The sequence below is a fragment of the Salvelinus fontinalis genome, chromosome 22 (genome assembly GCF_029448725.1).
Source record: "Salvelinus fontinalis isolate EN_2023a chromosome 22, ASM2944872v1, whole genome shotgun sequence".
NCBI lineage: Eukaryota > Metazoa > Chordata > Actinopteri > Salmoniformes > Salmonidae > Salvelinus > Salvelinus fontinalis.
This window is the reverse complement of record NC_074686.1, coordinates 35,627,610-35,643,102: the sequence shown is the minus strand read 5'-3', so window position 1 is coordinate 35,643,102 and position 15,493 is coordinate 35,627,610. Positions and strand designations below refer to the sequence as shown.

General features: G+C 44.4%; 1 protein-coding gene across 1 annotated transcript; it reads right to left on the bottom strand.

The window, feature by feature from the left end:
- Positions 1–9,689: 9,689 nt before the first annotated feature.
- LOC129820251 (titin-like) lies at positions 9,690–15,138 on the bottom strand. The gene has a single exon (XM_055877291.1). The coding sequence runs from the start codon at positions 15,066–15,068 to the stop codon at positions 10,305–10,307; it is 4,764 nt and encodes a 1,587-aa protein (XP_055733266.1). The 5' UTR covers positions 15,069–15,138; the 3' UTR covers positions 9,690–10,304.
- Between the last annotated feature and the right edge of the window lie 355 nt (positions 15,139–15,493).

Here is a 15,493-nt window from a genome sequence, read left to right as displayed (position 1 = left end):
TGTGGACAGTCCGCTACACACGCAACTATTTCAGCCGATGACGTCACACGCGTCTACTCCGCACGAGGACTAGAGGGGTTTTCCCCGTCTTCCTTTCTTGAGGTAAGGAAACAGGCCAACAGCAGTTGATCATGAAAATGTACTAGGTAAAGTCCATTTATATGATGGCCTAGGGCGGCCAAACCCGGGCTACGATTATATAGAACTTTAAATCACGACCAGATGTTATACAGCCTGGATTCGAACCAGGTACTATAGTGATGCCTCTTGCACGGAGATGCAGTACCTTAGACCGCTGCGCCTCTCGGTAACCCAAATCAGTAATTGACCAGCTAACTAAACAGTTTTTTCAAAACCTTTTACAAACAAGTTTCAAGTGCAACTATATTATTATCAACTGATAGACGATGGTATGATAGTCTCTGGCAGAAATCAATGCTCCTAATAGCTATTATTGCTACTGCCTAGCCTACTGAATAGAATATTTTTGTAGTCTACGGCCTAGGATTTTACCATAAAACATTTGTATTTATTTTAATTACATGTTTGAGCCTCATCATATAGTTCCTAGTGAATCAGCAGTTTCTTATTATTTTCTGTATAGATTTCTGCCAATGGACGGACCTTCTTTTCTAAGGGTTGTTGATGACATCAAGGGGAAAAAGGCTGGTAATCTTGGTGAGCTTTACACTGTCATAAATACTATTATAGTGCACTGTCTATTATCTACCGCCTATAGAGCCATTGTATGGTCCATAATCAAAATAAGGAAATATGCATTTGAGATTCCATTGACAAAGCTGGAACATAACTACTCTACATTTTCCCGACACCATAACAGGAGGATAAAGGCCAACTCATTGTTTGTAGAAACTTTGACCCAGCCCAGCCAGCCCGTGTTCGACCAGACAGAGAAGTCACCTGTGTGGTCTGATGAGCTATGTGACAGAACAATACACCCTTTATCTGCACTGTATGCGTGAAGCTCTTACCTGACTTCATCATGTAGGCATGTGTCTGAGTTGTTTTTCATATTCCATTCTCAAGAGCACTCAGAAAATCCTGTTATGCAGTACCTGATTAATGCATCGGCTATTTTCTTATGGATCATAATGTATGCATTACAATGAATAATATCTGTCTGTCTGCTGGACATATCTAATTGTTTTTGACTTACCTTTCAAGAGACACTTTTAGAAACTGCTGTATGACGTTTAAAAAAAAAACGTATTTCCTGTTTCGTCGCAGAAAACGATTATAAACCCCAAATCTTTGAATAGATACATTTCAAGAGGGAGGATCTGGTCATCTTGAAGACAACATTAATGTAAAGTTTTATTTCCAGTAGTACTGTTACATTTAATTCTCTAGGAGTTACTGACTGTGGGTTTAGTTATGAGTTAGAAGTTGCAATATTCTTTGGGTGGGGAACAAATCATCAAAGAGTCCCAAGTGCAGATGTGTTAATTTACCAGTAACCATCACGTCTTCAACTGCAAGGCAGTGTAACATTTGTCTTCTCTATTAAACATGCAATTGCAATTGTACTCGAACCATCAGACTGTGTATTGGAATGACAGTGTTGCTGCCAGCAGAGGGGGAACTCACGTTTACTGGTTGCTTCTCACACTCTCACTCAAGCAACTCTAGCTCTCGCTCTAGCCTAGTCGGTTCAGTTGATGCAGATGTACATGAAGGAAGAGCAGATAAATGTATTGGTTTAATCTTTATTTCAAATGTTATTGAGGTGAAATGTACATGTAATATTGAAGAAGAGAGCCAACCGTAATTGTAATGTACATAAAGAAGAACCAGATATATTGTATATCACGTGTCAAACTCGTTCCACGGACGGCCGAGTGTCTGCGGGTTTTTGCTTCCCCCTTGTACTTAATTGATATAATAAGGTCAAACATTAGTAAGGAACTCCCCTCCACTGGTTGTCTAAGCTGCAGACTCTAGGCCCTCTGTGGAATGAGTTTGACTCCTCTGCTGTATATTGTTTCAAACTGTACTAGAAGTGTGGAACTCTCTTCTCACCACACATCAACTACACTCTATTTAGCTGCCTCTTACTATGGCCTCAGAACACAATGGAAGTCTAGACAAATAAATGTTTGGAAGATTTTACATTGTATATATTTTTGGGGGGTTTGGGCATAGGTCTGAGTTTCATTGGACAATAACTGAATTGTATGTTAATACTTATATGTTAGTCTTATGTTTCTTATGACATTTCTTCTTCTTCTTCCCAGGTTTTCCCTTAGTTTCTTCAGGATCCTCTGGAGGTTCAGGCACCCAAGGCTCTGCTGGTTCAGGCTCTACTGGCTCAGGCTCTGCTGGTTCAGGCTCTGCTGGTTCAGGCTCTACTGGCTCAGGCTCTGCTGGTTCAGGCTCTACTGGTTCAGGCTCCCCTGAAGGTTGAGAATCTACTGGTACAGGCTCTGCTGGTTCAGGCTCTACTGGTTCAGGTTCTTCAGGCTCTGCTGGTTCAGGCTCTGCTGGTTCAGATTCTTCAAGCTCTGCTGGTTCAGGCTCTGCTGGTCCAAGCTGTTCTACTGGTTCAGGCTCTACTGGCTCAGGCTCTGCTGGTTCAGGCTCTGCTGGTTCAGGCTCTACTGCGTCAGGCTCTACTGGCTCAGGCTCTTCTACTGGTTCAGGCTCTTCTACTGGCTCAGGCTCTGCTGGCTCAGGCTCTACTGGTCCAAGCTCTGCAGGTTCAGGCTCTGCTGGTTCAGGCTCTACTGGTTCAGGTTCTGCGAGTTCAGGCTCTGCTGGTTCAGGCTTTTCTACTGGCTCAGGCTCTGCTGGCTCAGGCTCTGCTGGTTCAGGCTCTACTGGCTCAGGCTCTGCTGGTTCAGGCTCTACTGGTTCAGGTTCTGCAGGTTCAGGCTCTTCTACTGGCTCAGGCTCTACTGGTTCAGGTTCTGCAGGTTCAGGCTCTTCTACTGGCTCAGGTTCTACTGGTTCAGGTTCTGCAGGTTCAGGCTCTTCTACTGGTTCAGGCTCTACTGGTTCAGGCTCTTCTACTGGCTCAGGCTCTGCTGGCTCAGACTCTGCTGGTTCAGGCTCTTCTACTGGCTCAGGCTCTGCTGGTTCAGGCTCTACTGGTTCAGATTCTGCAGCTTCAGGCTCTTCTACTGGCTCAGGCTCTACTGGTTCAGGTTCTGCAGGTTCAGGCTCTTCTACTGGTTCAGGCTCTACTGGTTCAGGCTCTTCTACTGGCTCAGGCTCTGCTGGCTCAGGCTCTGCTGGTTCAGGCTCTTCTACTGGCTCAGGCTCTGCTGGTTCAGGCTCTACTGGTTCAGGTTCTGCAGCTTCAGGCTCTTCTACTGGCTCAGGCTCTACTGGTTCAGGTTCTGCAGGTTCAGGCTCTTCTACTGGTTCAGGCTCTACTGGTTCAGGCTCTTCTACTGGTTCAGGCTCTTCTACTGGTTCAGCCTCTTCTACTGGTTCAGGCTCTTCTACTGGCTCAGGCTCTGCTGGTTCAGGCTCTGCTGTTTCAGGCTCTGCTGGTTCAGGCTCTTCTACTGGCTCAGGCTCTGCTGGTTCAGGCTCTGCTGGTTCAGGCTCTTCTACTGGCTCAGGCTCTGCTGGTTCAGGCTCTGGTTCAGGCTCTGGTTCAGGCTCTACTAGGTGATCAGATGAACCGCTCCCTGGTTGTCTATTTACCTCAATGATGTTCTGGATGAGGTCTGGACTGGGGAAGTCCATGCTGATTACCCCCAAGCAGTTTGGTTTATCAGAGCCTGTCTTTAGTTTACCTAAGAGCTTATTGAGCTGATCATTAACCACTCTGGCCACAGTTTTAGGGCCTTTGAAAAAGCCTGTGGCAGATGTGTCAGACAAGGAAATTGTATGAGCACAATTCTTTTGAGCTTCTTTCAGACGTTTTGTGATCGTTTTCATCTTGTTTTCAATGTTTTTGAACCATCCATCGTAAGTGACGAAAGTGTTATGGTTAAGGGTTCCGACATTGAAATTGGTACTCTGCACAAAGATGATCTTCCTTCTCGCGTCTCGCATGTGGGGGACCAACGTCTTTGTCCATACATTATCTTTTGATTTCTTAATCAAATCCTTGATAGATTCTCCAGCATTCCAGATACTCAACCCTTGCAGTGTCACTCTCAAAAGTACAGTCTCACTGTCATGTTTGCCCAAGAACTCCCACAGAATGTTTAGCACATCATGGAACTTGGTATGTTTTATATGCCCATCCATGACATCAAGGGTGTTGTGGAAAATACTGGCCTCTATACGTAAATCAAAGTACCGCAATCCTGCTTTCAGCTGGTTCTCCAAGGTCCAAGCCTGACACTGTATAAGAGTTCCACCATACAAAGTTAGGCTCTCGTGAGTTCCTGGAATAGTAACAGCTGAAAGGAGTCGATCATCAGGTATCGACGCCATCCACTTTTCCTTATAAGAGTTTTCATGAAGCGCTGTGTCGTCACTAAAACCTGAACCACAAGCAGTTGTGAAAATCCTGAAAGTGAAGAGACATAAAATCAATCTTCTATCAACCTACATTAATATTATGATAATGTCATTTTCCTTTTTATGGCGAACTCCATGTGGCAAAAAAAGAGTACTGAAGCAGATAACTCTTACTTACAAAGAGAGAAGACATAGGCACAGAGGGAAGCCCATGGTTGTAGTATTCTCAATGAAACCAGTCTGGGGAAAGGAAAGAGTGGATATGGAAATACACATCTATTTTATTGTATAACAATGACTACATATTAAAGTGCTTTACTGTATAATAATGACTAAATACTAAACTCCTTTACTGTAAAACAATGACTACATACTAAACTCCTTTACTGTAAAACAATGACTATATACTAAACTCCTTTACTGTAAAACAATGACTACATACTAAACTCCTTTACTGTAAAACAATGACTATATACTAAACTCCTTTACTGTAAAACAATGACTACATACTAAACTCCTTTACTGTATAACAATGACTACATACGAAACTTACAAACCCATGGAATGCAATAGCTAAACTCACATTGTGAGAATTGTTTTAGCTCTTAATATATATATATATATATATATATATATATATATATATATATATATATATAGATCCCCTCAGAAGCCACAAGGCCAAATAATCACACAATTGAAAGTGATCTGACAGTTATCAAACTATTCTCAACAGTAATTTTCAATCAGCCAAATTGTCGATGAAAAAAAAATAAATTGATGATATTTCCTTACCTGTAAAGGTGTTGTATAGTATTCTAATCCCCCAGTTGGTAGGAGAGGTTAACTATGATCAAGTTCGTGGAACCGTCTTTGTGGCTCACAAATTTCCATAAAGATACTACAGTAGAAGGAATTTGCATCCTTTTCTGTCCCTGTCCTGCCTTAAGTCACACGTGAACATCCACACACACTAATACATCCCATCCCATGATACTGTACCCCATGATAAGTTCATATAGATCACAAAAATGTTTACCAAAAGATGATAAGGATGAGGATGATGATGAGAGAGTTGTTGGACTTTTTTTTAAGCTTTGGATCGTTTCCTTCATCATTACAGAAACATTTGCTACACCCAATAATTAAAATGTCCTTTCTAAGGGTTGTTGATGACATCAAGGGGGAAAAGGCTGGTAATCTTGGTGAGCTTTACACTGTCATAAATACTATTATAGTGCACTGTCTATTATCTACCGCCTATAGAGCCATTGTATGGTCCATAATCAAAATAAGGAAATACGCATTTGAGATTCCATTGACAATGGTGGAACATAACTACTCTACATTTTCCTACACCATAAAAGGTGGATAAAGGCCAACTCAATGTTTGTAGAAACTTTGACCCAGCCCAGCCAGCCCGTGTTCGACCAGACAGAGAAGTCACCTGTGTGGTCTGATGAGCTATGTGACAGAACAATACACCCTTTATCTGCACTGTATGCGTGAAGCTCTTACCTGACTTCATCATGTAGGCATGTGTCTGAGTTGTTTTTCATATTCCATTCTCAAGAGCACTCAGAAAATCCTGTTATGCAGTACCTGATTAAGTTCTTATGGCTGCAGGGGCAGTATTGTGTAGCTTGGATGAAAGGTGCACAGAGGTGCCCAGAGGAAACGGCCTGTTCCTCAGTCATAGTTGGTCATATTTGCATATTATTATTAGTATTGGATAGAAAACACTCTGAAGTTTCTAAAACTGTTTGAATTATGTCTGTGAGTATAACAGAACTCATATGGCAGGCAAAAACCGGAGAAGTTCCACTTCCTGTTTGTATTTTTTCTGAGGGTGCTAGATTTTCAACCAAGCTCTCATTGAAATTACAGCGAGATATTGATGAGTTTTCACTTCCTACGGCTTCCACTAGATGTCAACAGTCAATAGAACTTTGTCTGATGACTCTAATGTGAAGGCGAAGGAGACAGGAATTAGTCACCACTGCCACGAGCTGACCATGCGCGTTCACGTGATAGTCATCTCCGTTCCATCGCTCAACTGAAGTCAATCTAATTCTCCGGTTGGAACGTTATTCAAGATGTATGTTAACAACATTCTAAAGATTGATTCAGTACATCGTTTGACATGTTTCTACTGACTGTTATGGAACTTTTGGACATTTCGTCACGTTATAGTGGACGCGCTTTGTGACTTTGGAATTGTTTACCAAACGCGCGAATCAAAGTAGCTAATTGGACATAAATAACGGACATTATCGAACAAATCAAGCATTTATTGTGGACCTGGGATTCCTAGGACTGCATTCTGATGAAGTTCATCAAAGGTAAGGAAACATTTATCATGTATTTCCTGGTTTCTGTTGACCCCAACATGGCGGCTAATTTGGCTATTGTTCTGAGCTTCGTCTCAGATTATTGCATGATTTGCTTTTTCCGTAAAGTTTTTTTGAAATCTGACACAGCGGTTGCATTAAGGAGAGGTATATCTATAATTCCATGTGTATAACTTGTATTATCATCTACATTTATGATGAGTATTTCTGTTGAAACGATGTGGCTATGCAAAATCACTTGATGTTTTTGGAACTAGTGAATGTAACGCGCCAATGTAAACTCCGATTATTTTATATAAATACGAACTTTATCAAACAAAACATGCATGTATTGTGTAACATGAAGTCCTATGAGTGTCATCTGGTGAAGATAATCAAAGGTTAGTGATTAATTTTATCTCTATTTCTGCTTTTTCTGACTGCTATCTTTCGCTGGAAAAATGGCGGTACTTATTGTGGTTTTGTGGTGACCTAACATAATCATTTGTAGTGCTTTCGCTGAAAAGCATATTTGAAATCTGACACTTTGGTGGAATTAACAACAAGATTACCTTTAAAATAATATAAGACACATGTATGTTTGAGGATTTTTAATTATGAGATTTCTGTTGTTTGAATTTGGCGCCCTGCACTTTCACTGGCTGTTGTCATATCGATCCCGGTAGCGGAATTGCAGCCATAAGAAGTTTTAATGCATCGGCTATTTTCGTATGGATCATAATGTATGCATTACAATGAATAATATCTGTCTGTCTGCTGGACATATCTAATTGTTTGTGACTTACATTTCAAGAGAACGTTTCAGAAACTCTGCTGTATGACTTTTTTAAAACTTATTTCCTTTTTCAACACAGAAAGAGATTATAAACCTCAAATCTTTGAATAGATACAGTTGAAGTCAGAAGTTTACATACACCTTAGCCAAATACATTTAAACTCAGTTTTTTACAATTCCTGACATTTAATCCTGGTAAAAAGTCCCTGTCTTAGGTCAGTTAGGATCACCACTTCATTTTAAGAATGTGAAATGTCAGAATAATAGTAGAGGGAATGATTTATTTCAGCTTTTATTTCTTTCATCACATTCCCAGTGGGTCAGAAGTTTACATACACTCAATTAGTATTTGGTAGCATTGCCTTTAAATCGTTGAACTTGGGTCAAACATTCCATGCAGCCTTCCACAAGCTACCCACAATAAGTTGGGTGATTTTTGGCCCATTCCTCCTGACAAAACTGTGTAACTGAGGGCTTTGTAATGGCCACGCCTATACCTTGACTTTGTTGTCCTTAAGCCATTTTTCCACAACTTTGGAAGTTTGCTTGGCGTCATTGTCCATTTGGTAAACCCATTTGCAACCATGTGTTAACTTCCTGACTGATGTCTTGAGATGTTGCTTCAATATATCCACATAATTTTCCCTGCCTCATGATGCCATCTATTTTGTGAAGTGCACCAGTCCCTCCTGCAACCAAGCACCCCCACAACATGATGCAGCCACCCCCGTGCTTCACGGTTGGGATGGTGTTCTTCGGCTTGCAAGCCCCCCCTTTTTCTTCCAACAATAACAATGGTCATTATGGCCAAACAGTTCTATTTTTGTTTCATTAGACCAGGACATTTCTCCAAAAAGTACGATCTTTGTCCTCATGTGCAGTTGCAAACCATAGACCGGCTTTTTTATAGCGGTTTTGGAGCAGTGGCTTCTTCCTTGCTGAGCGGCCTTTCAGGTTATGTCGATATAGGACTCGTTTTACAGTGGATATAGATACTTTTGTACCTGTTTCCTCCAGCATCTTCACAAGGTCCTTTGTTGTTGTTCTGGGATTGATTCACACTTTTCGCACCAAAGTACGTTAATCTCTAGGAGGCAGAACGCGTCTCCTTCCTGAGTGGTACGACGGCTGCGTGGTCCAATGGTGTTTATACTTGCGTACTATTGTTTGTACAGATGAACGTGGTACCTTCAGGCATTTGGAAATTTCTCCCCAGGATGAACCAGACTTGTGGAGGTCTACAATTTTGTTTCTGAAGTCTTGGCTGATTTCTTTTGATTTTCCCATGATATCAAGCAAAGAGGGACTGAGTTTGAAGGTAGGCCTTGAAATACATCCACAGGTACACCTCCAATTGACTCAAATGATGTCAATTAGCCTACCAGAAGCTTCTAAAGCCATGACATAATTTTCTGGAATTGTCCAAGCTGTTTAAAGGCATAGTCAACTTAGTGTATGTAAATTTCTGACCCACTGGAATTGTGATAAGTGAAATAATCTGTCTGTAAACAATTGTTGGAAAAATGACTTGTGTCATGCACAAAGTAGATGTCCTAACCGACAAACTATAGTTTGTTAACAAGACGTTTGTGGAGTGGTTGAAAAATGAGTTTTAATGACTCCAACCTAAGTGTATGTAAACTTCCGACTTCAACTGTACATTTCAAGAGGGAGGATCTGGTCATCTTGAAGACAACATTAATGTAACGTTTTATTTCCAGTAGTACTGTTACATTTAATTCTCTAGGAGTTACTGACTGTGGGTTTAGTTATGAGTTAGAAGTTGCAATATTCTTTGGGTGGGGAACAAATCATCAAAGAGTCCCAAGTGCAGATGTGTTAATTTACCAGTAAACATCATGTCTTCAACTGCAAGGCAGTGTAACATTTGTCTTCTCTATTAAACATGCAATTGCAATTGTACTCGAACCATCAGACTGTGTATTGGAATGACAGTGTTGCTGCCAGCAGAGGGGGAACTCACGTTTACTGGTTGCTTCTCACACTCTCACTCAAGCAACTCTAGCTCTCGCTCTAGCCTAGTCGGTTCAGTTGATGCAGATGTACATGAAGGAAGAGCAGATAAATGTATTGGTTTAATCTTTATTTCAAATGTTATTGAGGTGAAATGTACATGTAATATTGAAGAAGAGAGCCAACCGTAATTGTAATGTACATAAAGAGGAACTAGATATATTGTATATCACATGTCAAACTCGTTCCACGGACGGCCGGGTGTCTGCGGGTTTTTGCTTCCCCCTTGTACTTAATTGATATAATAAGGTCAAACATTAGTAAGGAACTCCCCTCCACTGGTTGTCTAAGCTGCAGACTCTAGGCCCTCTGTGGAATGAGTTTGACACCTCTGCTGTATATTGTTTCAAACTGTATTAGAAGTGTGGAACTCTCTTCTCACAACACATCAACTACACTCTATTTAGCTGCCTCTTACTATGGCCTCAGAACACAATGGAAGTCTAGACAAATAAATGTTTGGAAGATTTTAGATTGTATATATTTCTGGGGGGTTTGGGCACAGGTCTGAGATTCATTGGACAATAACTGAATTGTATGTTAATACTTATATGTTAGTCTTATGTTTCTTATGACATTTCTTCTTCTTCTTCCTAGGTTTTTCCTTAGGTTCTTCAGGATCCCCTGGAGGTTCAGGCTCCCAAGGCTCTGTTGGTTCAGGTTCTACTGGTTCAGGCTCCCCTGAAGGTTCAGGCTCTACTGGATCAGGCTCTGCCCGGGTCATTATCTGATGGTTCCGGCTTTGCTGGTTCAGGCTCTGCTAGTTCAGGCTCTGCTGGTTCAGGCTCTACTGGTTCAGAATCTGCGGATGCAGGCTCTGATAGCTCAGGCTCTGTTGGTTCAGGCTTAACTGGTTCAGTCTCTGCTGGTTCAGGCTCTTCTGTTTCAGGCTCTACTAGTTCAGACTCTGCTGGTTCCGACTCTGCTGAATTAGGCATTGCTGGCTCAGGCTCTGTTGGTTGAGGCTCTACTGGTTCAGAATCTGCGGGTGCAGGCACTGATGACTCAGGCTCTGTTGGTTCAGGCTCGACTGGTTCAGGTACTGCGGGTTCAGTTTCTGCTGGTTCAGGCTCTTCTGTTTCAGGCTCTACTAGCTCAGACTCTCCTGAAGGTTCCGGCTCTACTGGTTCAGGCTCTGCTGGTTCAGGCTCTTCTACTGGTTCAGGCTCTCCTGGTTCAGGCTCTACAGGTTCAGGTTCTGATGGTTCAGGCTCTCCTGGTTCAGGCTCTACAGGTTCAGACTCTACTGGTTCAGGCTCTCCTGGTTCAGGCTCTACAGGTTCAGGCTCTGCTGGTTCAGGCTCTCCTGGTTCAGGCTCTACAGGTTCATACTCTACTGGTTCAGGCTCTCCTGGTTCAGGCTCTACAGGTTCAGGCTCTGCTGGTTCAGGCTCCCCAGGCTCTGCTATTTCAGGATCTGCTACTTCAGGCTCTGCTGGTTCAGAATCTGCGTGTGCAGGCTCTACTGGCTCATGCTCTGCTGGTTCAGGCACTTCTGTTTCAGGCTCTACTTGCTCAGACTCTCCTGAAGGTTCCGGCTCTACTGGTTCAGGCTCTTCTACTGGCTCAGGCTCTGCTGGATCAGGTTCTTCTGGTGCTGCTGGTCCAGACTCTCCTGGTTCAGGCTCTACCGGTTCAGGCTCTCCTGGTTCAGGTTCTGCTGGTTCAGGCTCTTCTGGTTCAGGCTCCCCAGGCTCTGCTAATTCAGGATCTGCTGCTTCAGGCTCTGCTGGTTCAGAATCTGCAGGGGCAGGCTCTACTGGCTCAGGCTCTGCTGGTTCAGGCTCTAATAGTTTAGGTTCTGCGGGTTCAGGCTCAGCTGATTCAGGTTCTGCAGGCCCAGGTTCTGCTGGTTTAGGTTCTTCATGCTCTGCTAGTTGTTCTGTCTCTGCTGCTTCAGGCTCTGCTGGTTCAGGCTCTGTAGGCTCAGGCTCTGTAGGCTTAGGCTCTGCTGGTTCAGGCTCTAATTGTTCAGGCTCTTCTACTAGCTCAGGCTCTGCTGGTTCAAGCCCTGCTAGTTCTGTTTCTTCATGCTCTGCTGGTTCTCTCTCTGCTGGTTCAGGTTCTGCTGGCTCAGGCTTTGTGGGTTCAGGCTGTGCAATATCAGGCTCTGCTGGTTCTGTCTTCCCTGAATGTTCAGACTCTACTGGTTCAGGCTCTACCGGTTCAGGCTCTGCTGTTTCAGGCTTTTCCACTGGCTCAGGCTCTGCTGGATCAGATTCTTCTGGTGCTGCTGGTTCAGACTCTACTGGTTCAGGCTCTCCTGGTTCAGGCTCTACTGGTTCAGGTTCTGCTGGTTCAGGCTCTATTGGTTCAGGCTCCCCAGACTCTGCTATTTCAGGATCTGCTGCTCTAGGCTCTGCTGGTTCAGAATCTGCGTGTGCAGGCTCTACTGGCTCAGGCTCTGCTGGTTCAGGCGCTTCTGTTTCAGGCTCTACTAGCTCAGACTCTCCTGAAGGTTCCGGCTCTACTGGTTCAGGCTCTGCTGGTTCAGGCTCTTCTACTGGCTCAGGCTCTGCTGGATCAGGTTCTTCCGGTGCTGCTGGTCCAGACTCTCCTGGTTCAGGCTCTTCTGGTTCAGAAGGCTCTACTGGTTCAGGTTCTGCTGGTTCAGGCTCTGCTGGTTCATGCTCCCCAGGCTCTGCTAGTTCAGGATCTGCTGCTTCAGGCTCTGCTGGTTCAGAATCTGCGTGTGCAGGCTCTACTGGCTCAGGCTCTACTGGTTCAGGCTCTAATAGTTTAGGTTCTGCGGGTTCAGGCCCAGCTGGTTCAGGTTCTGCAGGCCCAGGTTCTGCTGGTTTAGATTCTTCATGCTCTGCTAGTTGTTCTGTCTCTGCTGCTTCAGGCTCTGCTGGTTTAGGCTCTTTAGGCTCAGGCTCTGCTGGTTCAAGCTCTAATGGTTCAAAATCTTCTACTAGCTCAGGCTCTGCTGGTTCAGGCTCTCCAGGCTCTGCTGGTTCAGGCCCTGCTAGTTCTGTTTCTTCATGCTCAGCTGGTTCTCTTTCTGCTGATGCAGGTTCTGCTGGCTCAGGCTTTGTGAGTTCAGGCTGTGCAGTATCAGGCTCTGCTGGTTCTGTCTTCCCTGAATGTTCAGACTCTACTGGTTCAGGCTCTGCTGGTTCAGGCGCTCCTGGTTCAGGCTCTGCTGGTTCAGGTTCTGCTGGTTTAGGGTCTGCTGCTTCAGGATCTGCTGGTTCAGAATCTGCGGATGCAGGCTCTACTGGCTCAGGCTCTGCTGGTTCAGGCACACCACTATCTGCTGGTTTAGGTTCTTCATGCTCTGCTAGTTGTTCTGCCTTTGCTGGTTCAGGATCTGCTGCTTCAGGCTCTGCTTGTTCAGGCTCTGATGGTTCAGGCTCCTTTACTGGCTCAGGCTCTGCTGGTTCAGGCTCTTCAGGCTCTGCTGGTTCAGGCCTTGCTAATTCAGTTTTTTCATGCTCTGCTGGTACTCTCTCTGCTGGTTCAGGTTCTGCTGGTTCAGGCTTTGTGGGTTCAGGATGTGCAGGTTCAGGCTCTGCTGATTCAGGCTCTACTCGTTCAGGCTCCCCTGATGGTTCAGGCTCTGCTGGTTCAGGCTCTTCTGGTTCTGGTGGTTTAGGTTCTTCAGGCGTTGCGGGTGCAGGCTCTGATGGTTCAGGCTCACCTGAAGGTTCAGGCTCTACTGGTTCTTCATCTTCTGGTTCCGGCTTTACTGCTTCAGGCTCTACTGCTTCAGGCTCTGCTGGTTCAGGCTCTTCTACTGGCTCAGGCTTTGCTGGTTCAGGCTCTTCAGGCTCTGCTGGTTCAGACCCTGCTAGTTCAGATTCTTCATGCTCTGCTGGTTCTCTCTCTGCTGGTTCAGGCTCTGTGGGTTCAGGCTCTGTGGGTTCAGGCTCTGCGGGTTCAGGCTCTGCTCGTTCAGGCTCTACTGGTTCAGTCTTCCCTGAAGGTTCAGACACTACTGGTTCAGGCTCTGCTGCCGGATCAGGCTCTGCTGATTCAGGTTCTTCCGGTGCTGCTGGTTCAGTCTCTACCAGTTTAGGCTCTGCTGGTTCAGGCTCTTCAACTGGCTCAGACTCTGCTGGTTCAGGTTCTTCCGGTGCTGCTGGTTCAGACTCTACGGGTTCAGGTTCTGCCAGTTCAGGCTCTGCTCGTTCAGGCTCTGATGGTTCAGGTTCTACTCGTTCAGGCTTCCCTGAAGGTCCAGGTTCTACAGGTTCAGGCTCTGCTACTGTCTCAGGCTCTGCTGATTCAGGTTCTTCCGGAGCTGCTGGTTCAGACTCTACTGGTTCTGGCTCTACCGTTTCAGGCTCTGCTACTGCCTCAGACTCTGCTGGTTCAGGTTCTTCCGGTGCTGCTGGTTCAGACTCTACTGGTTCAGGCTCTATCGGTTCAGGCTCTGCTGGTTCAGGCTCCCCAGGCTCTGATGGTTCAGGCTCTGCTGGTTCTGGCTGTACTGGTTCAGTCGCCCCTGAAGGTTCAGTCTCTACTGGTTCAGGCTCTTCTATTGGCTCAGGCTCTGCTGGTTCAGATTCTTCAGGCGCTGCTGGTTCAGGCTCTGCAGGTTCAGGATCTGCTGGTTCAGGCTCTGCTGATTCAGGCTCTAGTGGTTCTGGCTCTGCTGCTTTAGGCTTTACAGGTTCAGGATCTACTAGTCCAGGCTCTACTGGTTCAGGCTCTACTGGTTCAGGCTCTGGTTCAGGCTCTACTAGGTGATCAGATGAACCGCTCCCTGGTTGTCTATTTACCTCAATGATGTTCTGGATGAGGTCTGGACTGGGGAAGTCCATGCTGATTACCCCCAAGCAGTTTGGTTTATCAGAGCCTGTCTTTAGTTTGCCTAAGAGCTTATTGAGCTGATCATTAACCACTCTGGCCACAGTTTTAGGGCCTTTGAAAAAGCCTGTGGTGGAGGTGTCAGTCAAGGAAATTGTATGAGCACAATTCTTTTGAGCTTCTTTCAGACGTTTTGTGATCGTTTTCATCTTGTTTTCAATGTTTTTGAACCATCCGTCGTAAGTGACGAAAGTGTCATGGTTAAGGGTTCCGACATTGAAATTGGAACTCTGCACAAAGACGATCTTCCTTCTCGCGTCTCGCATGTGGGGGACCAACGTCTTTGTCCATACATTATCTTTGGATTTCTTAATCAAATCCTTGATAGATTCTCCAGCATTCCAGATACTCAACCCTTGCAGTGTCACTCTCAAAAGTACAGTCTCACTGTCATGTTTGCCCAAGAACTCCCACAGAATGTTTAGTACATCATGGAACTTGGTATGTTTTATATGCCCATCCATGACATCAAGGGTGTTGTGGAAAATACTGGCCTCTATACGTAAATCAAAGTACCGCAATCCTGCTTTCAGCTGGTTCTCCAAGGTCCAAGCCTGACACCGTATAAGGGTTCCACCATACAAAGTTAGGCTCTCGTGAGTTCCTGGAATAGTAACAGCTGAAAGGAGTCGATCATCAGGTATCGACGCCATCCACTTTTCCTTATAAGAGTTTTCATGAAGCGCTGTGTCGTCACTAAAACCTGAACCACAAGCAGTTGTGAAAATCCTGAAAGGGAAGAGACATAAAATCAATCTTCTATCAACCTACATTAATATTATGATAATGTCATTTTCCTTTTTATGGCGAACTCCATGTGACAAAAAAAAAGAGTATTGAAGCAGATAACTCTTACTTACAAAGAGAAAAGACAGAGGCATAGAGGGAAGCCCATGGTTGTAGTATTCCCAATGAAGCCAGTCTGGGGAAAGGAAAGAGTGGATATGGAAATACACATCTATTTTATTGTATAACAATGACTACATATTAAAGTGCTTTACTGTATAATAATGACTACATACTAAACTCCTTTACTGTAAAACAATGACTACATACTAAACTCCTTTACTGTATAACA

Coding starts and splice junctions, on each gene's coding strand:
- LOC129820251 (XM_055877291.1), bottom strand. CDS start 15,068: ATGGCGTCGATACCTGATGATCGACTCCTTTCAGCTGTTACTATTCCA.